Raw genomic sequence first — 27,200 nt, 5'->3', positions numbered from 1 at the left:
AGTCAAATCTCGCCAAAAGGTCTAAAACTGGGAGAGTCAACAGAAAAGGCAAGAGGGACAACAGCACTGCAGAATTTAAGAAATCCACTGGCTGTGCCTTTAGCAAAGGATTTTTCCCCCATCACTATGAAATGGCGATTTTTTGCCTTCTATTTAATTTAATAAACACGTGCTGAGCTCCAACCATTAGTGAAGCCCCTAGAACACATAAATCAAACTTCTGATCTAGACGGACCTACTAAGGAAAAAAACCCAAAACAACGACAACAAAAAACTATTAGTTTGAGAGCCATATTAGTTTCATATTTTTTTCATTTAGAGGAAAAAGGAATATTCACAAAGTCAGGTAAAAATATTTTTTATATATTTGTACTGCCCAAAGTTTCACAGGCACAGTTAAGCCCCCATTCACATTCATCTAGTCCAATCCACCAGCAGCATCTTGTATTTTGTGACAAATATCCAAATGGTGAAGAATTTTACTCAGAGGGGACCTAAACAGGGGAAAAATAAAATAGCCTTTTCTGCTTTTGGGGGTCTGGCCACCTGCCCAGCTCTATCTGACTCTAAAACCAAATTAATCTAAATTCAATAAATGAAAGGCAAGGACTATTATGAAGAGGTTTAAATAAATTCTTATGATGGTCACAGAACATGCAGTCTTTTCCCATTAAAACATTAGTAAGTGCTAAATAAGGCTACAATTAACAAGGTGCCAGAAAGCAGCAGAAGTACTTCCAGTTTCCTGGTGCCAATTAAATTAAACCTCAATTGAAAGACAAAGTCCCTCACAAAGTTTTTCCTGATGATTTTTTTTTAAAGGGGCCGGTTCTACCCAAATTGTGAATAGCTGAAGTTTTGGACAAAAGTAGCACTAAACCACACTGACTTTATTCTTTTATTGGTGCAGAACTTTTGATCACTGATCTCAGCCATGTGAAAAGCAAATCAAATAATAGTCTGTTCTTAGTATAGTTTAAAGGCAAATGGATAAACAGTATCCTGAGGAACACCCTGAAAGGGTTTGATTTCCTTCTTGAGATGAAGGAAGGAAAGAAGGAAGGAGGGAAGGGAGGAAGGAGGAAGAAAGGATCATAGCTCTCACTTCCTTAGTTAAATGGCCTTTAACAGATTATTTCAAGAATGGGTACATTTGACAGCGTTTGTTGGCACAAATTAATTTTGTTAATTAAATCATAAATAAGCAGAGAAAGTAGAAAACAAATGCTCTCTCTATCTATGACACAGTGCTATATTCTCTTAGATGTACAATATAAAAAATTCCACAATTCTATATGCTACTCAGTGCTCATCATGATAAGTGCACTCTTAATCTCCTTTCTTGGTTTCACCCATCCCCCCACCTATCTCCCCTCGGGCAACCATCTCTTTGTTTTCTGCAAATATACACATTTTAAAAATCCAGTAGTTAATGAGTAGCACTTTTTGCCAAAGATTTGTTACTGGACTACTCTTACTACTAGAAAAAAACCAAGACTATACTTAGACTGCTATGGAAAACTCACCTGTACACCGTTAAGGGACGCTACCCCCATATACAGGAACACGCCATAGAGTACAGGCATGGGGATAAACTAGAAAGCAAAAAAGGAGGAAGGTTAAAGACAACAATAATAAAAACAGTAATAAAGAAGGATAATTTAAATAAAGGCCAAATCTGAAAGTAAACAATAGGACATAATAATACAGGGACCTCTAATTAGCGGGCTTTACTCATCGCTGATAAACTTCTAAGCTATACTTGAAACAAGTGGAGGGAGACTTTCAACTTTTATTTGATGCCTGCATTTTTTTTTAAAGCAATGAGCATGCATGACCTCAAAAAAATTTTTTTTAATGGGGAAAAAAAGTTTGTTTCCCTTTCCCCTTAAAAGGAATGATTATGTAAACCAGATGTTTGCAGGAACTGAGAGGTAGAGAAAGGTAGACAGTTGCTTCGCTCCTGAGACCAAGTTCCTTTCCAACAGTCTGTTGATTTCTTCCTTAATAATTTTTGCCAAATGATCTATCAGCTTGGTGTGTAAATGCCTCTTTCAATTAAGCAAACATGAAACGGCTGTCCCCTTTCTTCCTCTCAGGAATATTAAGAGGACTAACTAATGAGAACACTGCTTGAAAGGAGCATCGAGCATACGGAAGCAATTAATTACACACATGCAGTAGTACACATTTTTAAAAAGTGAATTAATACATTTTCATGAAGTAATTAGCAAGAGTCTTTTACAATAATACAAAGTGTTTCAAGAATGGGGAAGTTCCAATGCAATGTTCCTTATGTTTTATCTATTCCTAGACCTTTGAAATGTCCTTAGTACTCTAGAAACTAAGCAACTCAAGGATGATTCTGTTTCTGGGAAGGCTTTTATTTGAACAACAAAAGGTTCTCAAGCTTGGATTTTGAAAAGAAGTCCAAGTAATTTTGGTTTTCAAAAACCACAATCAATTAAGTTCAATCTTACCAAATCTACATAAAGGAGGCTTTGTAGCCAGGAAACAGTATGATTTCAGAGTAATTTTTAAAGAACTATGACATGTATTAAATGAAACACAATTTCTATCAGTCTCTCCTTGGAATTACCTAAAACAGTTCTGTGTCTGAAACCCTGTGGTGACTACTGGAGAATCAGTAAATTCAAAATATGTCATGGCTATCTCCAATTGTTATTGGCTAGCTACAAGAATTGTTAAATTTATATGTAATACATATCTTCAGTCACATAAAATATCACATTCTTCTTCTAGGAAAAAACTAGTAATTGTGACATAGCTAATTTGATCTTGACTTCAGAAAAAAATTATTGAACATTGAATGTTGAGAAGGTAGGAGGAACAACAGTAAGAGTGTTGGGGAAGCCAAGTGTGCTGTAATACCCTACAATCACCACAAAGAGGTGAGCACATCACATTCAAGCCACTTGAGTTTTGACACGTGCCTTTATTTCCTGTAGAATGTACATATTTCCATTCCTCTGTACAAATTGACCAAAAAATAACCAACAAAGAAACCATCTCACTGCTTTAACTCATTTTTCAATTTTTAAAAATATCTTTTGCAGGCAAAGGCACTCTCATTTTTCTTTAATATATGATGATTCCTTTCTTGTCATTTCATTTTTAATTTCTTGGGAAGGAAAGAAAGGCAGAAGGGGAAAAGAGAAGTATAGTTCTCTTATAGTTGGCCAAGTAGTTAGAAATCCTGTAGTAGATACTTTTAATCTGAATAAAGTGTTTTTTCTGGCTTGGAAGAAGGTAATCACAAAGGTGATACTGAGCCTTATCTCCACCCCTCCTCTAAGTTTAGCTAAATATTTTCTCTAATGTAATTCTAGGATCAGAATGAAGGAAAGTTGTACCATGGTGTTGAGGTCTATGCTCTCTGAATTTATGCCAGATTTCACCAAATCTACCGCCAAATAAAATCAGAAGGTACCATTAACTCAGCATGGTGTATGGGTAGGAAAACAGCTTTAGAGATGATGATTTAAAAAAAAAAAAAAATATTCTTTGGCAAAAAGGAAAATAGCACATATATGGAAGTCTATTGATTCAAATTTTTGGTCACTTTCAATGTAATGCAAACATCTTAAGAAATGCACCATTTTCTTTAAGATAGTGCAGTGTGTCTCACTAAAAATCTTTGAGTTTGGAAATCTTGATGAAATCTGACAGAATTACTGGGTTAGAGGATATTTTTTATTGGATTTGGTTCAGGAGTATATCAAAAGGTCAATCCTTAAAAATCCATCACAATAGAATCATTCATCACAATAGAAATTCCCCAAAGGAAGAAAAAGAAGAATGTTTCAAAAAGATGTGATCCTATTTTAAGTTAAATTAGCATAACATACATAGCAGTAGCAGGTAGGCATTTTTATAAAGCAAGACGGAGAAATTAAAACACAAAAAACTCAAGGTATACTAAGATTATAGGTATTTCAAGAATTATCAAATTATGCAAATAAAATTATATAAATAAATATAGCCAGAAAACCAAAAAGCCCAATATAAATATTATGCTTTTAATAAACATTAAAAATGAAAAAGTAAATGCTTGATTCTACAGCCAGATAGAAAATTATATTAAAGTCAGTGAAGATTTAGCATACTCAGACTATGTCACCAAATTTTTTAAACTCTGACGAATGTAGTTCCATTCTTTTTTACCTGGCCCTCCGTTTTGATTTCCTGATAGTGTTAGAATATTCCCATAAGAAAAAAAAATGTGAAAGGATAAATTTAATAAGAAAGATAGATGGTAGTTGCCCACAGTGCAGAATTCAGAACAGGAGTGAGGCCTCCCAGCAGGATATTAACCATCGTGTGTGTGCCTGTGTGCCTGCGTGCATGCGTGTGTGTAAAACTCAGAACGAGGTACTGATTAAGAGCATGGAAGCACAGAAGTTGGCCACCTCTGGGTTCCAATTCTGACTATACCTGTTGCGGAACTCTGAATTGTCTATGTTTATCCTCAGTATTCTCACCTATATGGTGGCTACAATAAAGATTATATAATATATAAGATCTGGTTCAGGGACTGGCTCATAATAGATACTCAAGAAATGATCAATGTGGTACTGATGTCATTATTAGCATCAGGACCTTCACTGGCAAGTGAGAAGCCTGCAACTGCCCAGCACTGCTCCCTCTGGTTCCTCTGTGGGAGGGGGTGGGGGCAGGAGGAGTATAGGCCAGAATGATGGCTGCAAAGGTCCGACTCGAAACCTCGGTTTTCTATATGCTCTACAATGTTGTCCTTTCAACTATAACAACTGTCTCCAGGAACACATTATTAAAATCACATCCTAATGCCTTTAAGCCTTAAAAATCTGGAACCATAAGGAAGCTGCCGACTTGCAATCTGGCCCCTAGTCACTGAAGAAACCATGGAGTCGCTTATGATGAAGAGTTTGTGAAAATGCCACATTTCTCTTTACATAAGAGAACTGGAAATTGGATCAAAGAAGCTGGGGAAGATCATCTCATGGGAAATGAAAGTAAATGAGCTCTTTGAGGGCAATACTGTTTTATTTTAAAAGGCAATAAACCACGATGGTTATGAGGTCAGGCTTTGGAGTTAGAACTGCCTGAGTTCAAACCTTGGTTCTACCATTTAAGAACTTTGTGAGTTGGCAAGTCATTTATACTTTGTTTTTTTTTAAATCTGTAAGATGAATGCAATTATACATATATTTTTCATAGGTTTTATTGGACAACTAAATAAAAACAGTCTGTGAGGAGTTCTGGGTCTAATGCCAAACTTCCAATGAATGGGAGCCGCTATTACCACCACCATCATCATCCTCACTACCATCTCTCCTTGGTTCCCTGTTACTGAGCAGAGCATGGGGCACACTGTAGGAGCTCCACAAATGCTTGCCAGGTAGAAATTCAGTGCTAGCCTCCACATTTTAGAACCCTAAACAAACCTGAAAGACAAATTTTGGCTACACCTCACGTTAAAGATGAACTAATTCAAGCAAAGGCAACAGAAGCAGCAGTGAACTTGACCTAATCTTTATTTCTTTAAGTTCGTCAAAAGAACGAAAAAAGTAAGCTCTAGGAAGAGTCTTTCATCTTGCTGCTGCTCTGTGGTCTCCCTCATATCCTCGTGCAGAGCACTAGCTTCACAGGCAGGGTTTCTGCTGCAGAGACCCAGATCTAAACTGCTTAACTGGCCTGGGAAGCCAGTGCTTCCTGTTTCCAAACAGTTCCGTACTCAGTCAGTGATGGGGTCGAGGCATGTATGAGTGCAGCTGGCCAGGGTCACAGGGTATCCCCATGAACTTAAAGCTGTAACACACTATTACTCCTTATGTTTTTCCATGTAAAAAGACTGACTTCGGCAAGGTCAAATCAAAGTAAGCCGCCATAAGGAGGCACAGAGCAAAGTACCCACCCTGCTTACAGCAGGGAGAACATGACATCTGAGGCCCCTAGACCTGTGGGACTGGGGGGTGGGGTGGGGTGGGCAGGGAAGGCGTTGAGCCGTGTCATTTTTAAAAAGTGAAAGGCACATATTTCTCTTGATCCCGGTTCATTTGATCTGCCTTTCAAAGGCCGATTCTTAAGTAAAAGCATCCTCTAAAGTTGTCCTCTGTTCTTTTAAAACACACATAAGTCACATGGTGGAAGAAAAAGATTCCCTCCTCCTAAGTAACCCCTGATACCTCTCTTTCTGTGTAAATTCTGAGGTTAATTGTTAATCCTGACTCTTACTTAGTCATTACTTAGGTGTTAGTTAAACTATACTCTCATCTGCTTCTTCCTGTATTGACTTTTTACATGAACTACCAAGAATTCTGTGGTGAATGCTTCTAAGTTACCCGATTTCAATGGTAAGAAGGTCTTGATCTGAAATGAGCTAATGTGATGATTCCCGAAGTAAAGAATAGTTTACATCAAAGTCTGGAATCACAATTGTGAATGCTGGACTATTTTATTCTTGTTGTTTTAAAATCTAGGCTTCCCACAATATGTTGGAAGCTATAGTAATAAAATAATTTCATTTCCCACACTTTGGGCACAAACACTGCCTAGTAAAAATGTTTGCTGGACCACCTTTTTCATTGATTTTTTTTTTTAAAGATTTTATTTATTTACTCATGAGAGACACACACAGAGAGAGAGACAGAGACAGAGGCAGAGGGAGAAGCAGGCTCACTGCGGGGAGCCTGATGTGGGACTCAATCCTAGGACCTGGGTATCACCACCTGAGCCAAAGGCAGATGCTCAACCACCAAGCCACCCAGGTGCCCCTTTCACTAATTCTTACGACTCTTTGCATTGACTCAAAGTTGCCAGATGGAAATACCCATAATTATAAACCTCAGCAGCTGAACAAAGGTGAACTTAAGGAAGGTCAAAAGGAAAAGCAAGCTCATGCTCATTGATCCCTTACATCTCTCTTGCTTCTTTCTCAATATTCTAAACTGTTCCTGCAAATACTCAGGTGCTTTGCATATCGGGGCAAAAAGAATCATTGCAAAATAAAGAACAAAAGGGCTTTCAGCTTTAATTCCTCTGCAGCCACATTTGGGTGCAGGGTTAGAAAATAGGAAGAGGCGTTGTTGAAAATGTGAGTCTTGCATCTTTTCCTAAAAATAGCAATTTATACAGTATCTGTTCTCTGTGTCCCTTTGGGATCATACACGATTACTCAGCTAAAAAAAAAAAAAAAAGCTTTTAAACACATCTGAATTTTTTGAGTTAGGATTTTACACTGTATTAATGAAAAGACATAATACAAAAATAAAAGAAAAAATGGGTGGGGGCTGATGGGCTAAAGGGTTCATCTGAACAGATGAAAAGATTTCTATTATGCCCTACTAGTTAGTAGCTAAGCACTAAGAGACCCCATAAAAAACTCTGCAGTTGTGTCATGTGAGCCCACCTTTAAGCAACCCAGGGGCAAATTCATTCCTATATATCCTCCCATAACATGAGGTCATAAATGCCTGCAATGACCTCTCTAAAAATGGATCTGTCCAGATGAGGTTCTATTGCCTGTGTGGTCGAAAGCTGTCAGACTTTTCCACCAGTTGATGTGCTGGTGTCGTGGGGCAACAAAGGAACATAAAGCCTTTTGGTAGTGGATTTGATGCTATGAAACTCAACTTCAAACCTACCCTACAACTTGCTTTGTATAGGCAAAAGGGATCATAGATTTCCCTCTGTCCCTGAAAAATGTTAAGACCCAGACTCTCTTAAGTTTCTTCATATGTGACCAGAAACAACTTTTTTGAGGTTACTTTAAATTTTATTTTCCTATATGGTACGTGAAATGCATATTCCTTCATGATTCCTGTCATAAATTAATTAAGCCAGTTAACTGACATTGTGGAAACCAGGGATAAGAGATGAATATTTAAATCTTTCAACTGTCTACCAAGTATTTTATGCATAATGTATGTGTTCATCTAAATACTCTGAGGGGCAAAACCAGTCTTAATCATAGGCTAAGAAATTATAGTTTCACTTTCCTCAAATTCATCTGAATGATAATTGACTTATAAATGTGCCAGCTTGAGAGAAGTGGAGGACTTTTGCCTTCCCTCTGTGTACTTCTGTATTGTTTGAATTCTTTTTTTTTTAATTTTTTTTTTATTTATTTATGATAGTCATCACAGAGAGAGAGAGAGAGAGGCGGAGACATAGGCAGAGGGAGAAGCAGGCTCCATGCAGGGAGCCCGACGTGGGATTCGATCCCGGGTCTCCAGGATCGTGCCCTGGGCCAAAGGCAGGCGCTAAACCACTGTGCCACCCAGGGATCCCTTGTTTGAATTCTTTACAAAAATGTACTGCTCCATCACTTGTATTGTATAGTTAAGCATCTTAAAAATCTGAAAAATGAGAACTGTTGAGAAATAAACAAAAATTGGGGTGCTTGGGTGGCTCAGTCAGTTAAGAGTCTCCCTTTAGCTCAGGTAATGATCCCAGGGTTCTGGGATCGAGTCTCACAACAGGCTCCCAGCTCACTGGGGAGCCTGCTTCTCCTTCTCTTTCTGCCTGCCATTCCCCCCTGCTCGTGCTCTCTCTCTAATAGATAAAATCTTTTAAAAAATAAATAAAATACACAAGAATTTTCAGAGACAAATTTGAAAGGATATTAACAGTGGTTGTTTATAGCTTCTAGATCTATATAGGTAATTTTATGCTTTGTATGTACTGTGGTGCAGAGTATCAAACACAAATTATCAATAATTGGCCAGTATTGTTATATAATAGAAGAAAATGCTTGTGTCACAAAAAAAGAAATGGAAGCTCCATGAAAGTTAAACCTGCTCTTTTAACCCTATCTCGTCTTCTAAATAGGTATTCTCATAGGGTTCGTATTCATCTATTTTCGCAGATAGTCACCCCATCAATCAAAGCTACATATTTGACTCTTGACTTTCTAAAAAATCTACCATATAATTTTTTTCTTCTTCAGAAGTTCATTTCTAAAGTTTTCTTGTCAGAAATCAGTAATTTTACTCTATTCTCCAGGCCTTCTGATTCAAAGAAAATAGAAACGCGGTCAGCAATAATAAAGAATGGAGAAAAGTTACAAAATGATCATGTTATCCAGGAGTCTGCTGTGTGCATGTGCATGGGGGGCAGTGGAAGCAGGATTTAGGAACAAGTAAATGGAAAATAATGGGAAGAAAGGATACAAGGGGAGTAAGAAACATAGTGAGGAGGGGCAAATCAATTGACTAAACTGTGTGGAACTGCCATTTGCATAGGTCAAAAAACCTAAATACTGGTAATTTAATGTGGTTCAATCAAATAACTACAATAATAATAATAATAATAACTAATAATAGAAGGAGTGAAGGAGTGAGAAGGACATCAAAATGAAAGTTTTTAAAGTCCTCAAGTCCTCATTCTACTGACCCCTGCTTCAGTGTGTTCCAGAACTGATGAGAATCTTGCAGATAAGGAATTCTACTCTTCGCACATTACCTGTCAATGTACTGAGGAGGAGAAAGAGGTAAATATTTCACATATTTACCTTCAAGATGGGAGCCATAAAGACCGACAGACCAGTCAGGATAAACACGAGGGTTCCAGTGACTCTCTGTTCCCTAAAACCAAATAAAAAGATTACCAATTTACCCCTTGTTTTTTTATAAATATGCTCTTGTCTTTTCACCTTCCAAAAAGATTATCCATTGACCAAATTAATGTTTGACGAAAACAGCAGATGTATTGATATCTTATAGAAATTAATACCTCAAGGACAACATATAAGCTCAACATAACTATAGAATTCTCTTAAAACTATTGTATAATGTGATTTCAATTCAAGAGAAAAGTGATAAAGTGATTCTGTTAAATCCTTTGCTCCTTTCATAATAATAATAATAATAATAATAATAATAATAATAATAATAATGTCACTTGCTCTTAGTCCATCAATTCCTGGCCTCTTTGAAGCCCTTATTTTTTAAATGACTTGTACTGTTGTGTAATTACACCTTCTTTCACAGGAGACAGATATTACATTGTCCTGCATTCTAATTAACAAACAGCTCAGGGAAATTTCATAAGTGCAATAAATCCCATCAGTCTAATTTCCAAATCTACAACAACAAGAGTACTTTTTAATAAATAGGATTCCCATCCAACACCCCCTCCCCCAGCCCCCAAGAAAGAATCACCCACTGTTGTGGCGTGGGAAACAATGGCTCTGTCCTGCAAGCTATTCACTCAAGCACTTAGAAGCAGGGTTTGCTATAAAAAGTATTCAACAAAGTATAAAGGTCTTAGACAAGTCCTTCATGGCTACCCAAATTTAACAGCTGGAGGTCAAGGTTTCTCAGTGCTTATGGGGACAGAAAATGAACTGGAAAATAAGAATTCCTTTCCCTTTGCAGAATCTTAAAAATCACAAGGAGACTCAAGAGTTTTGGGGAATCTCAGCAGAGCTGAAAGGTTAAAGGGTTTTGCCTTTACACAGGATTGTGCTAGAGTAAGTACCACAGCACCGAAATAAGCTGCATGATGAAGAAAATGAATGAGCTGTTTGTGCTTTTATGTTGCATCATTTAGCCTTCATTAATCAAAAATGTTTTATGTAAAATAAGAAGTGAACTCGAAAAATTATTGAAGACTTTATAAGGAAAATTTAGTCCTTTCTGGAACAGCAAGTACAGGAATAAATTAATCATCACCAGCCTTTTCTCCTCCCATTCCGCCCATTTCCTATGGATGACACATTGACATGGCATGATGTGTTTTGCCATTTTCTTCTGACTTAACGTACCTTACTCCTAGAAACTTTGGTTGTTCTCCAGGGGCAGAAGTCTCTGTCTCCATCTTCAAACTGTCGATGTGAGCAATGGAAATGACAGTAGCAGCCACATACCACGGAAGAGCCATAAAAGAGCACACCACCATGAGGATGGCCACCCAAAAGAGATCCAGGTGATATCCAGCTCCTTTCTGTACAAAGAGGTAACAAAATCATATGGAAAAAAAATACTCATCTATCTTGTCCAATTTCCAGATGGGAATTAAGATTACCAAAAAACCTCAACTCACATGGCTTGCTAAAAATATCTACTTCAAGGTAAGTTTTTCAAGTAAGAGAACTTTATCTTCCTCATATTATCCCCCTACAGTTAAACACAGAGCTGCCACATGACACCTCCTCTAGCTTGACTGAGGTCGCAGCTTACGTATCATTTGCTTGTTAGTTATCCTCTCTGTATCCAATTTTATAATCAGAAAAATGGAGACAGACATCTACTTTGAAGCATTATTATGACCATTCAGTGAAGAAACAGAGGCAAAACATCTTATAGGAACTTAAAAGGTAGTGGTTGTTGCATAGTAGGAGCTCAGAAAACAGTTATGATAGCTGTGGTGGTACTGGTTATTGTTAATACAAGCACAAAAAGCACCTTAAAAGCAGGCACTAATCCTTCTCTGTTTGACTGTCTAGCAAGAAGTGGTTCACCTAGACAGTATTCAGCACATGTAGACCAGAGATCTGAAAGCAACCTTAAGAAGGTACGCATAAGATGATTTCTCACCTTTCACAGTATATGAAAATAATTGTTCAATAACCTATTCAACATGATCATCAAGGTAATTAATACACCCTTCATCAGAAGAGGCTGATTTCAAACACTGTCCAATGGTCACAATACCATTTATTGACTGGAAGAGCAGACGATGTAACAAAAGGTCTCTCTCTTTTACTCACTATATAAATAGTGTTAAATGTGTCCACAATGTTATCCTGTGGTTATATTTCTCTGCTCTATTTATGAAGAAACCAAATGCTTAATACCCCTACGGAGCCTGAGAAAATAGAGCAGTCCAATTTCACAGCATGAAGCAGCAACACCATGAGCCAGGATATGACCAATCTGAGGGAATGGAGATGTTGCCTTTAAAAAATGAGAATGTAATTTATACTAGAAACCTGGTGACTGTTATCATGCAGATCCAATTACAGTTAGTTAGAACTCTGCTCTCTTCTCACTGAAATGCCAAGATTTCACCGCTGGCTCACAAACATAGGTCTAATCATGTTCTCAGAGAACTCATCATAGGCAAGGGTTGACACAAGAAAAAAAAGCATATACTGACTCTGTCCACATTTGACTATGAACAAAAGTCTCCTTGGGAGACAAAGGTTAATATATATTCATAAAAGCAGTTCATTTCAGTACAAATGGTTGGAAACCATAGGGTTTGAATTGGGAGTGGGATATGGTAAGGGAAAGGAGAGCACAGGGTGGAGATTAGCTGAAATAAACTTGTTCAAGAATTACTAAGGAGGTGAGTATCATGATATACCTGGGTCTCAATCATTCCATTCCTTGAACAAATATTACTACCAATTTATTAATAGGCACAATTCTAGGTGTTAATGGCATATCCGTGAATGAAACAGACAAAAATTCCCATATGCAAGGTGTTTCCATTCTACTGAGACAACAATAAACAACATAAGTAAACTGTAGACTATACAGTATCTTAAATAGTACTAAGTACAAAGTAGAACTATGAGAATTTGGGCTTGTAGGCTGAGTGTAATGGAGGCCACTGGAGGGTTTTAAATGGAGGAGTGACATGACTGGCTTATGTTCTAAACACTATGGATGCTGTGTTAGGAACAGACTAAAGAAAGTCAAGAACAGTAAGACCAGTTAGGAGTTAGGAGGTTGCTACCATAATCCATACAAGAAACTGTGACATTTAGAGCTGGAGTGTTAGCAGTCAAGATGGCAGGAAGTGTTTGGATTCTGACTACACTTTAAGGTGGAATCTATAGGATTTGCTCATCGCCTGTGAACATGTCTTATGTCCTTGCTGTAGACCACTCATGATCTGGCCTCTGTTCACATCTGTAGCCTCATCTTTCACCTCTCGCCGGCCCAGATCCTATATCATGGCCACTTTCAATCACATACAATTCCTTCAATGTATCTTTCATACTAATGCCTTTGTGTCTTTGTCCATATAGTACCCTTTCCCTGGAATAATGTCTACTCTTCCTTCCTTTTACCTTGAATCAGTCCTACTCATCCTTAAGACTTAAATCAGCCTTTCTATTTTCTTTTAGTTTTCTTACCTCAAGCCAAGTGAGATGGGTAAGTCCAGTTAAGTTATATTTCCTTTTCTATGTTCCGCTATTGCGTTACACTTTCCTTCACCACAGCACTCATCACACTGTTTTGAAATTATGTGTGTATTTATCAGTCTTTGGTACTAGACTATCCTGAATACTGAAGTAGAGTTCATGGAGCACACTCAATTCTCAATTAACATTTACCAAAAACGAACCACAAATAGCATGTATACATTTTTCTGAGTAGCAAATATAGACTCTTAATCAGCCATACAAAAAATTAAAACTAGATTTGTTAATTGGTAGAAATGTGAATCACCTGGAGGGGGGGCAGTGGACAACGGCTAGAAATGTCCGTTTTAAGCCCTATATAGACTAAACCACTCAAGACTATATTAGAGGTACCATCATCGTAATTAATGGACAGGATCCCCTAATCTTGGCATCAAGGAAACTGTAATAACTAAGGATGTACACATTGCCCAGATCAATGGGTCACAAGAATAGTTGTGGGAAAAATCATGTAGGCTACTATGAGCCAACTCCATGCTTTCTTGCTCTATTTCAACAAAAACAATTTTGAACAAGATATCCTGGAGACTAGCAAAAAGGGGCCACATAATACAAAGAGGGTGAAATGAGGATTTTAGAAAGTAGAATACAAAGGAAACTATGCAAAACCACCAAAATAAATAAAGGCTCTGGGAGAAAATAATTATAGATACATAATTACTGTGTGCCCTGACATCATTCTCTTCAAAAGTGTCTTCCTTTCCCTCAACCATGTTGAGACTTCTTAATACTGTTAAGAGGAGGGGGAAATCATCAACATGACCTGAAGGCCCTGGCAGGTCTGCCTCTGTGTGGTTCCCTCTCCATCCTCAACTCTTCATCTCTCAGGGCAACCACACTGGATTATATCAGGCATTCACTCTTGTCAGGTTACTTCTCTTGTAAAGCCTGTACTGACATAGTGATCCCTGTGCCAGAATGGAATCTAGCCTCATCTGGCTAATTCCTACTAATGCTTTTAAAAATCAGTGTAAGTTCCACCAGTTTAGGAACTCCTTATAGTTCCCAAAGTAGGCCAAATGCTCTCTTAGAGATTCTTAAAGCACCATCTCCTTCCTTCACAGCACTAGCCACATTTGCAATGTCATATTTTGCATGATTATTTGAATTATACTTCTCATTCTCATGGACCAGAAGCTGTAATGAGAACAAGGACCATGTATGTTTTTATTCGCCACCACTGAACCCCCAGAACCTGAAACAGTGCCCATCATAGAGCAAACACTCCAGATAAATGTTTGTTGGGTAAATGAATAACATTCAATGGCACTCTGCTATATCCTAAAAGGAAAAGAATAGATAATATATAATTGTTGTCCTCAAATGGCTTACAATGTAGTGTTAGAGCTGAACAAATCAAGAGGCATTTACAATACTATGGTGTTCTATATTTGGGGTGAGCTTGCATGGTAAGGTGCCGTGCAGAAGGAGTACTAAACCCAAAGTCAAAGACGGTATTCATAGAAGGTGGTATTTAAGCTGAGTTCTAAAATGTGAGCCATAAGCATCTGGGAGGCAAGATATGGAGAAGTAGGAGAAATAAACTAGGCAAATAAGCCACCATTTTGAGAAAAGAAATAGAGTTGATGCATAGGAGGAGATGGGAGAGGTAGGAAAAAAGGCTACAGAAGTTAAGAACTTTAATGTTTTGCTAAAGACTTTGGAATTTTTATCATAAGAGCAAAGAGAAACCATTGAAGGCTTTTAAGGGAGGCAAGTGATATGATCAGATATCTGTTTAGAAGAATGGCTCTGTGGGTTTGCAGAGGATATACTGGAAGTGGTCAAGACTAGAGGAAGAGAGGATGGATGTGACAGCATTGCCATAGTCCAGGCCGGAGATAGCACAGTTCCAACTAAAGTAATAGGATGGGGAAGGACAATGGACAGATGGGACAGATTAAGGAGACTGTGAGTCCAAAGAGGGAAAAGTAATGAATTTATTTTGCCAAATTTCTTTCTTTTTTTATTTTTTTATTTTTATTCATGATAGGCACACAGTGAGAGAGAGAGAGGCAGAGACACAGGCAGAGGGAGAAGCAGGCTCCATGCACCGGGAGCCTGATGTGGGATTTGATCCCGGATCTCCAGGATCGCGCCCTGGGCCAAAGGCAGGCGCCAAACCGCTGCGCCACCCAGGGATCCCTATTTTGCCAAATTTCAATGTTTGAGGCTTACAATGTCTATCTAGTACAGTATCCTACATACAGTGAACACCGGAGACATATTTATTGACTAGAATAGTAAAAGCTATCCTAAAAAATTCAAAGTGCTCCAACTATTGCCATAAAGACCCAGAGCCCAAATGGTTATGTTAGAGACTTTGTTCCTGCAAAACAAACCTATATATATGAAAACAAGCCAACCCTAAGATGTTTCTTTTAGTTAAAGGTATCTGAATAAGTAGAAACAGATGGAATAAAAATAGTATTCAAATATTGGAACTTTTAATAGAAACAGTACTGTAAGAAATATAGACAACAGCATTTTTCAAAAATAGCATGTGAATTGTTCCTTACCCTTTCCTCCCCATTGCCATTGCCTTTTGCAGATTTTATAATCTCCTACTTGGATTATTCAGGGGCCTCCTAACCACTCCCCTCCACCTACTCCCACTCTGGCACCTCTCCCACCCAACTTTAATGCTGCTAGCAAGAATGTTTAAATGCAGTGCTGGTACCATCCATCCAGGCTGGAATGTTGAGGAAGCAGGGAAGGCCAGCAGGAGATGAGCAAGACAAACAGGACAGAACTGGTCATAATGAACACCTGGCTTGCCATGCTGGGATGCTCCTCATTTGATAGTATGATAGGGGCACACAAATATTCCTGAAACCTCATCATTCCTTAGACATGCCTTGCACATTCCACCCTACTCTTCAAACTGGTATCCTGTTTCTAAGTCTTGACATTTGTTTAAGTCCATTCTCTCTCTTCAAGGCCCAGCTCAAATTCCCCTGCCTCCTTGACATCACTTAGCAACCCTTGGCCCTCAATGCCGTCCTCACCATAGAAGTCCTTGCTTCAGTCCTGTCCCTGACAGCCCACTCTCCTTACAGAGTAGTCTTTTAAAAATCTCCATTATTATATGACATTTCCCTGCTCAAAACCCTCCAGTGGCTTCCTGTTTCCATCCAAAATAAAACACAGTAAAATTGTCTGAAGGTTCTATATCGCTGTTTCTTTCTGGAACTATTTTGCCCTATAGGGAACATTTGTCAAGGTCTAGAAATATTTTTGTTTGTCACAACTTAGGGGAAAGAGAGGCATCTAGGGGGTAGAGAGCAGAGATGCTGCTAAGTAGCCTACAATACACAGGACAGCCACGACAAACAAAGAATTGCAGTTGAGAACCTTTGTTCTACGTGATCTGGCCTTACGCCCTTTGACCTCATCATGCATCACTAATTCCTCTTGTTCCAGTTACACTGGTCTGTTATCTGTTCTTCAACATACCAAGCTCCTTCCCACCCTGGGGCCCTTGCACTTGCTCATATCTTTACTTGGAAAACTGTTATTTAATAAGCACCCATTGAACACCCTATGCTGTGTTAGGCTTTGTGTTAGATAAAATAATAAAACAGAATTTGTGCCCCTAAGGGGTTTAGATATTATTATTTGAAGCCAGATATGAAAGCAAATAATTTATTGTATGCATAAGACACAAGGCACAAAGAAAACCAAGTCAATCCCAACCTTGGTGGTGGAGTTAAGGGGTGAATAGGGAAAAATCCACTAAACTCCTTCAGAGCAGAAACCATAACAATTCTTATCTTTAACAACTAACACAAGTGTTCCATACATAGCAAGGACTCAAAAAATGCTCAAAAGGTTATGTATGTCCTTTAAAGTTTAAAAAAGTCCTGTCTTTGTGAATATAAATCTAAAGGATGTTCTACTTTTTGAAACTAGAGATTGTTTTAAGTAGCAGGACAGGAAGTGAAATTTTACTTTCTTTTGGTATTGTATATGCCTTGCTAATACAGAACAAAAGTCAATTGGAATAAACCCACAGAAATCAAGATCTACAGGAGAAAAAAGACTAATCTACTGCCTAACGTTTGTATCTGACAAAGAGATGACAACAAAGGGTCAGGAGAAGTACACACACATGCACAGACACAGAATAAACATTCATACTAGGAGCCCCCCACGATCCAGACAATAAGCTGGTTTATGGGGACACCAAGAACCATGACAAAGTTCCTCCCCACAAGGAGCTAACAATCAGATGAGGAGACCAGATTTGTACACAAATTATAATGCACTCTAAACAGAGATTCAAAGAGAAATATACTTGGAAAAGACACCCAAAGTACAGAGGATAAACTGTTCAACAATGTCTAGAGTGAACCCACAAAAACTTCCTGCTGTGATGACATCTAAACAGGGCTTTGAATAATATGACACTTACTATGAGAACTGGAGATGGGTTGACATGTTTTCAGCTATCACCTGTCTAACACAGTACAACAACTCTGATAACCATGAGGTCCAGGATAACCAAATTCTTTAATATGTATTTACTGAGCCTACCATATGGAAATCATTGTGATGGGCCACAAGAGAGGTGGAGAAAGAACTAAACCATGTCCTTGCCTCAAAAATGTTTGGGCCAGAAAAGGAGATAAGGTAATTATACAACCTAACCTCCATGCAAGATATCATGTGACCAGTGCCACAGAGTGATACATATATAGTAAGAGCAAAAATAAGAACAGAAGAAATTACATTAGGAGTGAAGGCTACACTGATATGTTTATATCTGGATGCTCTTAAAATATGGGAAGGGTTATGGTAAGTGGTAATCATCGAGGAATGGAGAACAGAGTTAGAATAACTGGCAGGAAATGCTAACAGATTTGAGGAGAAACCAATAATCCATTGATCTGAGCATTGTATAGTATGTGAAGAGCATTATTCTAAATTTAGGTTGAGAAAATATCACAAAGAGATTTAAATCCCAGGTTAAGGCAAATAGACTTTCTTCAAGAGGCAAAATTTAGAGGGCCAAGGTTTAGAAATATAGGACTGACATATAAGAACGACACTTTAAAAAATTACTGCTTTTGAAATGAAGCAAGGGAAACTGATTATTAACTCATGGCTAAACAGTTAGAAAAGTCTAGACATGAAATAAGAGGACTGGATTTAAGGTTATAATAGGAATAGAAAGAAAAAATAAAACAAGCCAAATTTTGGAGTTATCCAATAAAATGACCTCAAATCAGAGTTTTACTACAGCAGATATCAGAAAATTTATTGATACACCAACTTATCTCTATTTCTAGATACCTATCCTAAACTATTTCTCCCTCCCACATACTTAAAATCATCTTCCTTGTGAGAAGTATCCCTTGCTCTGCAGTTTGAAGCTCAGACTGCCTCTGCAATAATTTAGGAAGTAACCTTGGAGAAGCCATGACCTTGCTGAACCTGGTTTGCTTTTGAGTGCTCTGCAGGGATAATGTGGGACATAACTAACCAAAATGATAGCCAAGAAAAGCCAAGTGGTTTGGCGCTCCTACATTAATACAGAGTTGTTCAACAGAGTGGAAAGGTAGATCCTATTCCAACAGAGCAATCAGCCAGCCAGGGCCACTTGACACCTAGCCAAAGCAAATGCCATCCCAAAACATGCTGTTTTTAATATTATAATGCCTCCATCCCTCTCACTGTTTCAGGTTTCTCTTTTGAATCAATTTCATAGCATTTAGGGCCTTTTAATTTTAGACAGGATCTCCAATCTTCACATTCCACAGCCACCTTTCCTAACAAAATGTGAATAAAACAATATCCAGAGTAAAAAGTCTTTCATCCATGATGTATCTCCACAGATTTGTGTCAAAAGATTGGCACTTATTCTGTAACTACTGTCATTCAAAGAAATTATTTTAAATAAGCAATTCCTAAAGTGATGAAAACTTATTTTCTGTATACTCAATTCCTATTTTAAGAGGTAAATCCTAGTATGTCTTGATTTTCCCATGTTTTCTATAGGAAATAGGAGAATTTTTAAAATTCCATATTTATATCAGGATTGTGTGGCTGGCTCGGTCAGTGGAGTATGCAACTCTTGATTTTGGGATTGTGAGTTCGAGCCCCACATGGGGTGTAGAGATAACTTAAAAAAAAAGTATTAAAAAAATATATATCTTATAAATTCTAAATTTGCTAAACTTGAAATTTGGAATTTTATTAATAAGAAAATGAACAAAAGTGAACAAGAATTTACCTCCAAAGACACACAGCAAATTTATATATAGATCAACTATTATATCAAAATTTAAAATGTTTCCTCTTTTCAGAATAAAATATATTAGCTATCATCAATTTCCAGCCTTTAAAACTAAATCAAACTGAAATCCTCCCAGTAAAAAGTATCTAACAATGCTTAACAGAATATAGAAAATATCTTTTAGGGCAGCCCAGGTGGCTCAGTGGTTTAGTGCCACCTTCAGCCCAGGGCCTGATCCTGGACCCGGAATCGAGTCCCACATCAGGCTCCCTGCATGAAGCCTGCTTCTCCCTCTGCTTGTGTCTCTCATGAATAAATAAAATCTTAAAAAAAAAAAAAAAAAGAAAATATCTTTTAGAAATCATGGCTTGTCTACCGGAAAGTAAAAGAAACAACTGGAGAGAAAAAACAATGGTAACAAGAAAGAGTGAATCTATGGCATCAGTAAGCCCTGAGATTAGGCCCACCCTCAGAGACCTTAGGACCTGGATTTAGAATGAACATCTGAACTCTAGGGACAGAAGACCACTCTAGGAATATGGGAGAAAGGGTATAAATGAAAGACATCCCTTGAAATGAAATTAGGATACTCTAAACACAGCATACTCAGTTGGCCAACTAGGAAATAAGACACTCTATAGAGAAAGACAGTGGGGATATATGCAACTCTAGGCCTTGCTTCCAGATATAAAGCTGTAAGAAAAAAAGAATCTTGAAAGATATTTCTAATTATAAGCGTACAATTAAGTTTGAAGTTGGAATTCACATTATCTCTATGGTCTAGAAAACCTTAAGTCAAAAGTATAGTGTAAAGTTGTCCTGAGGGCCTTGCCAATCTACCCTCAAAAATAAAGAGATATAGACATAAAATGACAAAACTATTCTTCATCAAACTTCTGGATCCAATGACCAATTTAAAGAAAATATAGAATCAAAAGTGCATGCTAAATGACACTACAGGGAAACAAACATCCTGATCTAGACTAGACTATGGCAAATTCTACAGTGCAATGCGGCAGATTTTTTTTTTAAGATTTATTTATTTATTTATTTATTTGAGAGAGGAAGAGAGCAGAGGGAGTGGTGGAGAGAGAGAGAGAGAGAGAATCCTCAAGCAGACTCCCCATTATGTGCAGAGCCAGACACAGGGCTGGATCCCAGGACCCTCAGATCATGACCTTAACTAAAATAGTTGGACCTTTAACCAACTGAGCCACCCAGGCACTCCCAAATATAGCAGATTTTATTTTACAGAAACAAATGGAAATATATCTCCTAACTTGCACACTTTTCTACAGTGTAAAATTGCCATTTCTCCATCAAACAATGGAGCCCTTCCTCACCCCATTCAAAGGAGGCTGGGCCTAGGACTATTTTGACCCATCAACAATAGCAAAAGAATAGGGCTGTGCCAGTTGCAGGTGTAACCATGATATGGCCTTGCATCTTTCCCTCTTAATTCTGGAAAGTCAGTTTCCCTGTACTAAGTACAAATAGCTCAGGATTGCCAAGCTGCAAGAAGGCTAATCCATATAGACACACCAAGGAATATCAAAGTACTAAGTATGTGTGACATGGGAATGAGTAAAGAAGCTGTCCTGGATAATCAGCCCAGTCAACCCTTCAGATGACACTACTACAAATTCAGGAGAGATTTAAAGCAAGAAGCATCCATTTGAACCCTGTCAACCCAAAGAAATGTAAGAGAGGGTAATAAATTGTTTTCACTAAGTTTTCAGGTGGCTTGTGACACGGCAAAAGATAAACTGAAAAATAAACTGGTTGTCTTCAACAAATAAATCACTAGGGAAACCAAACAGATTGACTGAGGAAGGGTAAGGGGAGAAAAGCCTATGGACTAAAAGTTTATGAAAGATTTAAGAATATATTTGAAATGAATTTTGATCCTGATTTAATCAAATAAATTTTATTTTTAAACTTTATTATATCTACGACACATTTGTAAATTAATGTATTGACTGGATAGTTGATATTAAAGAATTATATTAACTTCTTTCAGACTGAGAGTGGTGTTGTGGTCATGCTTTTAAAAACAGAGCTTATCTTGGGGCACCAGGGTGGCTCAGGTTGAGCAGATGACTCTTGATCTCAGCTCAGGTCACGGTCTCAGGGTCTTGCCATGAAGCCTTGTATTGGGCTCCCCACTCAGTGGGGAGTCTCCTTAAAGATTCTGTCTCTCCTTTTCCCTCTGCCCTTCCCCCCACGCTCTCTCACACTCTCTCTTTCTCTAAAATAAACAAAATTTTTAAACCAGATTATCTTTAGAAGTACATACTCTAAAGGTTATGGATAATATGAAATGCTGTCTACACTTTAAAGTATTATAGGGTAAGAAGATGGGGATTTAAAGGACAGAAGATTAGCCATGAGTTGATAATTGTTAGAGTTGGGTGATAAACATCTGGAGCTATACCATCTGTCTACTTTTATATACATTTAAAATTTTCCACAGTGAAATATTTTTATAGGAATAAATAAAAGTAAAGTGTTCCTTGGCTGGTTGGACTCTCCTATACCTCCCAGCAAATAAACTTCTCTGGAAGGCTTTGAAGCATTTGCACAGGAAGATTAGCTCATAACTTTTTCTCTTAAAAAAAAAAAATACACGAGGAAGACAGACACCAGAAGTAGGAGTCAGCCAAGAAAAAAGGTTCAAAATCAAACCTGCAAAGACAGTAAATGTATAAAATGATAGATAAAAGAGGGTATGGAAAAATAATAAAGAAGTTCAGAACTATCAAAACTGAACAGGAAGATTTGGAAAAGAACAAAGAACTTCTAAATATGAGAAAGTATAATTCTTGAAAGGAAAAATTCATCAGCTGGTTTGTTGGTAGAATAGAAACAACAGAAGAAAGAATTTAATAAAGAGAAAGATCTGAAGAAATTACCCAAAATATAACACAGGCACCAAAAGACAGGAAATGTAAAACAAAAGCAAAAATGAAAATCCCAAAACCAAAAGCAGATTAATAGAAATGGAGCACAAGATGAGGATATACAATAAAATTTCTACTCAGAATTCTGTAAGAGTGTACTAGAAATTGAAAGAGTCAGACTTGATGAAATTGTGGAATACTGATAAAATCTAATAATTAATAAAAGACTAGAAACCCAATTATCCAAAATGTAATAAAAAGAAATCTGTGCTGATACAAGTTATCATAAAACTTCAGAATAAAGACCAAAGAGAAGATAATAAAAGCATCCAAAAGACAAGAATGATTACTTATAAAAGAATGTATATATATTGTATATTGTATTGTATAATGTATATTGACAGTTCACTTTTATGAGTCAGAAATAATGGAAAAATATTGGAAAATAGCATTTACATGCTGAAAAAAATAAAAGAGCTTTCAATCTACCATTATATATCCAGAGAATCTGCCTCTCAAGAATGAGGGTGAACAAAAACATTTTTAGACAAACATAAATGAGATCATGCACCACCCAAAGATCAGTACAGAAAAAAATTTTAAGTCTAGTAAATAAGAACTGTTTAAGGGAAATAATGTATTCTAAAGAAAAATATTCCAAAACAAAAGGCTGAAATGGAAAGAAAGAAAGAAAGAAAGAAAGAAAGAAAGAAAGAAGAAAGAAAAGAAAAGAAAAGAAAAGAAAATGGTAAAACTTTATATAATTCTAAAAACAGTGACCACATCTAATTGTATTTTAAAATCCAGGAAGCAATCAAATCTGGGTAATGATAACATATGACTCAGAAAGGAGTATCGACATTAAAGCATTCTTTAGCCATAGCATTTTCAGCAGAAAGATAAACATGCTAACTTCAGAACTTGAATACGGATATTAAAATATACAACATAATCTCTAAGAGAAGATAAAGTATGTAACTTCCAAATTAACAAAAAACAAGTTAGAATGAAGACAACAAAAATTAAAATAGTATCACCCTAAAAGAGGGCAAGAAAGGAGAATAAAAAAGAACAAACACAGGGAAAGTTAGGCAGGTAGAAAACAAAAATAATGTGGTAAAAATTAATCCAAATCTATTAGTCGCCACTATCCATTTGGATTAAATATTTTAGTTAAGAGAAAAGACTGTAAAAATGGATCCTCTGTGTGATTTACAAGGATACACAAGACAAAAGGTATACTGAAAGTAAAAGAATAGAAAAATATGTATCAGATAAGTGAAAATTAAGTTACCTTAGTTTTATTAGAACAAAATAAAATAAGCTTTAAGGCATAAAGTATTACTAGAAACAAAGAGAGTCACATAAAATGTTCAATTCACTGAAAAGATAAACTAAATTCAAGTGTGGAGATACTTAACATGGCTTCAAAACAAATAAGGAAATATTAACAGAAAACAATGAGATAGTACAAAAAAATCGACGGTAGTAAAAAACTGCTTCTTTGAAAAAAGCCTAATAAAATGAACAGAATTCAGGCTAGATTGATCAAGGTAAATAAAAAGCACAAGTCAACAACATTAGGGATTTAAAGGGAAAATAACAGATTCATATTAGAAAAATAACAAAATACTATAAACAACATATCAATAAATTTGAAAATACTAGGAAAATGGAATAAAATATAGAAAAATATAAGTTTCTAAGATAGAAAAATAGAAATTATGAATGTTTTATAACCATTAGAACATTTTGATCATCAGTTTTACAAGTTCCATCCAAAAACTACTCAGCCCAGATAGTTTTACAAGCATGTTTGATCATTCAAAGAAAAGATAATTGGCATGATACACAGGATAAAGAGAAGGTTATATTCTATTTCAGAGAATGGAATAGAAGTGGAATAGAAGGGGAAATGCTTTGCAGCTCATTTTATAAGGATAATATATTCCTCATACCAAAATCAGACAGGGACACAGTAAGAAAGAAAATCGAGAGCCAATGTTAGAGATGCAAAAGTCCAGACTAGATACATATATATATATATTATAATATACTATATATTATACATTATAATAATAATTATGCAATAATTATTATAAATATATAAAAGCTATGTATAAAAGGAACTCTATCCTACCAGGTTGCAAGGTTGGTTCAACAACAGAAAATCTATTACTGTAGCTCAACAAGTCAAGAGATTAAAAACAAATATACATGTTTTTATCTCAATAGTGTCAGAAAAATTGTTATTGTCTTCATTAAGGACAGGTAGCATATTAAAATCAGAAATAGAATGAGAGAGGCTGATTGGGAAACAGTTTATATAGCCCTATTTGGTGGTGAAGGAAACAGGATTTCAACTTTTTCAGATTTAAATGAGGTCTTCCTAAAGTGTTACACCAAGGACCCATGTCAACACAAAGTGATCTGTGACCCTGCCATGTCATAAACAACATTAAGTAGAATCTAACTCTCAACAAAAGGGTCTTGGTTTTGAATAAATTAGTATTTTTAAGTACTGCAAAGAAAATCAAAGGCAATGATAACCACCATCTTGACCATTTACCTTGAGTTTATGTTCTTTCCTGTTTACGATCACAGCTGTGATTTGCTGGTCCATAAAAATCAGAATAGTGACCAACAAGGCAGGGATAGCAGCTGCAAGGTACACCCACCAGGGGTTTCCTCCAAATGGTGGGACGAACCAGCCTCGGTTTGGACTTGTTGGCTTGAAGAGGAGAGAGAATATTTTCAAAACATGTTAATACAAAACAGTATGTTAGTACATACTATTTGCTGAAAACTCAATAAGAGAGAGACAATTTTATTTCTGGAGAGCCAACATAGCCAGAAACAGAAACAGTCTCCCTGATAGGTTAAATGAAGATCAGTTACCAAAAACTACCTAAAGGTGGTTATTCTTACGGCAGTATTTTAAACGAAGGAGGGTATGAATAGAGGCTGAGGGGAAACAGGTAAATGCCATATTGTGCAGTTAGGATGATCTAAGATAAGGACTTAAGAGGAAAAACAGAGATTTAAGTTAAGAGGCAGCCATAAGAAAAACCCAAATATAATAGTAAGGACACAGGCAAGAAATTACAAAGTAACAGTGAATTTTGTCCATGAATTTTTGCAGTTATACTGATGTTGCTTCTACAACTGCCAAATTGTAATAGTTTCACATAATATAGAAAAAGCGACAAATATTTTTATGTTATACATGAGCTTGCTTAAAAACTCTAGTCTTTCTTGTTCATATAAAAAAATGGGCCAGAATAAGTGGTTAAATACTCAGAAATACTACCAAAAATGAAAAATATGATTATTTTTCCAGTTCTCCATCTAACCTTGGTCAGATCACACCTCCACTACAGAAATAAACATTTTTCTTTCCTTTTCCTAATGTTAAATAATGCAAATGAACTGAAACAATCCTATGAATTATGTTCTCTACACTTACTATCAAGAAAGTCTCATTCCTCTGAAGATATTTGTCTTCCGTCTCCCTCTGCTCATAACTACATCACTGTATCTATCCTCATTTTACTACCATTATCAGGTTGAGAACTTGGAAGGGAAGGAACTTCCTCTTCATCAGTGCCTTTCAAATCCCCTCTAAAGGGCCTAACTCAAAGCAAACATTCAATTGATATTAACTTAAGTGAACTAATTATTGAATGATTGAAAACTTATCTTTGTATTCTTAAATGAATATGTGATGGCAGAGATAATACAAAAAACATTCTGTTGCTACATCACAGATACCCCTTCCTCATGAAGTAGTTATTAAGCTAAAACTGTAGTTAGTTCAATTTTTCTTAGTAACTATACGGCCTCAGTGACAGGGAAAGAGAGGCTAGGAGTGTTCTACAAAATAAGGGAAAAACATAATAAAAAATTAGGGAGAGAGATGTATCAATGACTGGAATGTACATTTTATCCATTAAGGCCTGCACATACTAACAGATTTATAAAATGAATAATTCTTAGATCTTCTTTGTAATAATCAAAATGCACATTACATACAAACGTCTGTGTGTATGGCAGGTAGTTTGGTAGCAGGAAGAGAGCACTGAATTAGGAATATAATCTTGAGCATTTTCCTTAATCTTTATGAATTCCAACATCAACATAAAATCGAGGTGATGATAGTTATGTTACATCCTAGAATTATTACATGGATCAAGGTGAGAAGTTATATGAAAATACTTGGCTCATCTTAAATACTCTAAAAATATAACGCAGAATTTGTATTTTCAATAAAAATTAATATAATGTGAACCTTGCAGTGGATCCTAATCAGGCCTTTTAGTGAAGAAACAGACAAAGCGTATAGATGTACCTAGCAAAGGACCACTTCTGAAATAAAAAAAAAAAAACAAAAAACAAAAAACAAAAAACAGAGGGATCCCTGGGTGGTGCAGCGGTTTGGCACCTGCCTTTGGCCTAGGGCGCGATCCTGGAGACCTGGGATCGAATCCCACGTCGGGCTCCCGGTGCATGGAGCCTGCTTCTCCCTCTGCCTATGTCTCTGCCTCTCTCTCTCTCTCTCTCTCTGACTATCATAAATAAATAAAAATTAAAAAAAAAACAAAAAACAAAAACAAAAAACAGATAATCACACAAAACTAATTCAAAAACATACAACAAACTAAAACAGGGGAAAGGAAAGAAAGCTACAGAGTCCAAGGTATGACCAAAAATAGACTTTCACCTACCTTGAACTCGCTTGGCACAATTAGTTTTGGAGTATCCACACCTACCAGAGCATCTATTACACAAAAGATGAGGATGGACAAGATAATGGCAAAATCACTGATCAGTTTTCTTGCCTGAAAAAAACAAAAAAGAAAACCAAGGACTGTTTAGCACTGGATTAATATATTTGCCTGTGTTG

The 27,200-nt window shown here is 36.7% G+C and overlaps 1 protein-coding gene across 10 annotated transcripts in view; it reads right to left on the bottom strand.

Moving 5' to 3' along the window:
- SLC4A4 (solute carrier family 4 member 4) overlaps nt 1-27,200 on the bottom strand; it is a 343,433-nt gene that overhangs the window by 14,645 nt on the left and 301,588 nt on the right. For all 10 annotated transcript variants that reach the window (XM_072775341.1, XM_072775342.1, XM_072775345.1 and 7 more), the window contains 5 exons: nt 27,022-27,135; nt 24,867-25,028; nt 10,769-10,947; nt 9,515-9,587; nt 1,527-1,595 (listed from right to left, as the gene is read on the bottom strand). In XM_072775341.1, coding sequence (XP_072631442.1) covers nt 1,527-1,595; nt 9,515-9,587; nt 10,769-10,947; nt 24,867-25,028; nt 27,022-27,135 — 597 coding nt within the window. The remainder of the gene's footprint in view (nt 1-1,526; nt 1,596-9,514; nt 9,588-10,768; nt 10,948-24,866; nt 25,029-27,021; nt 27,136-27,200) is intronic.

This window comes from Canis lupus, chromosome 14 (genome assembly GCF_048164855.1).
Source record: "Canis lupus baileyi chromosome 14, mCanLup2.hap1, whole genome shotgun sequence".
NCBI classification, from domain to species: domain Eukaryota; kingdom Metazoa; phylum Chordata; class Mammalia; order Carnivora; family Canidae; genus Canis; species Canis lupus.
This window is presented reverse-complemented; position numbering and strand designations above follow the sequence as displayed.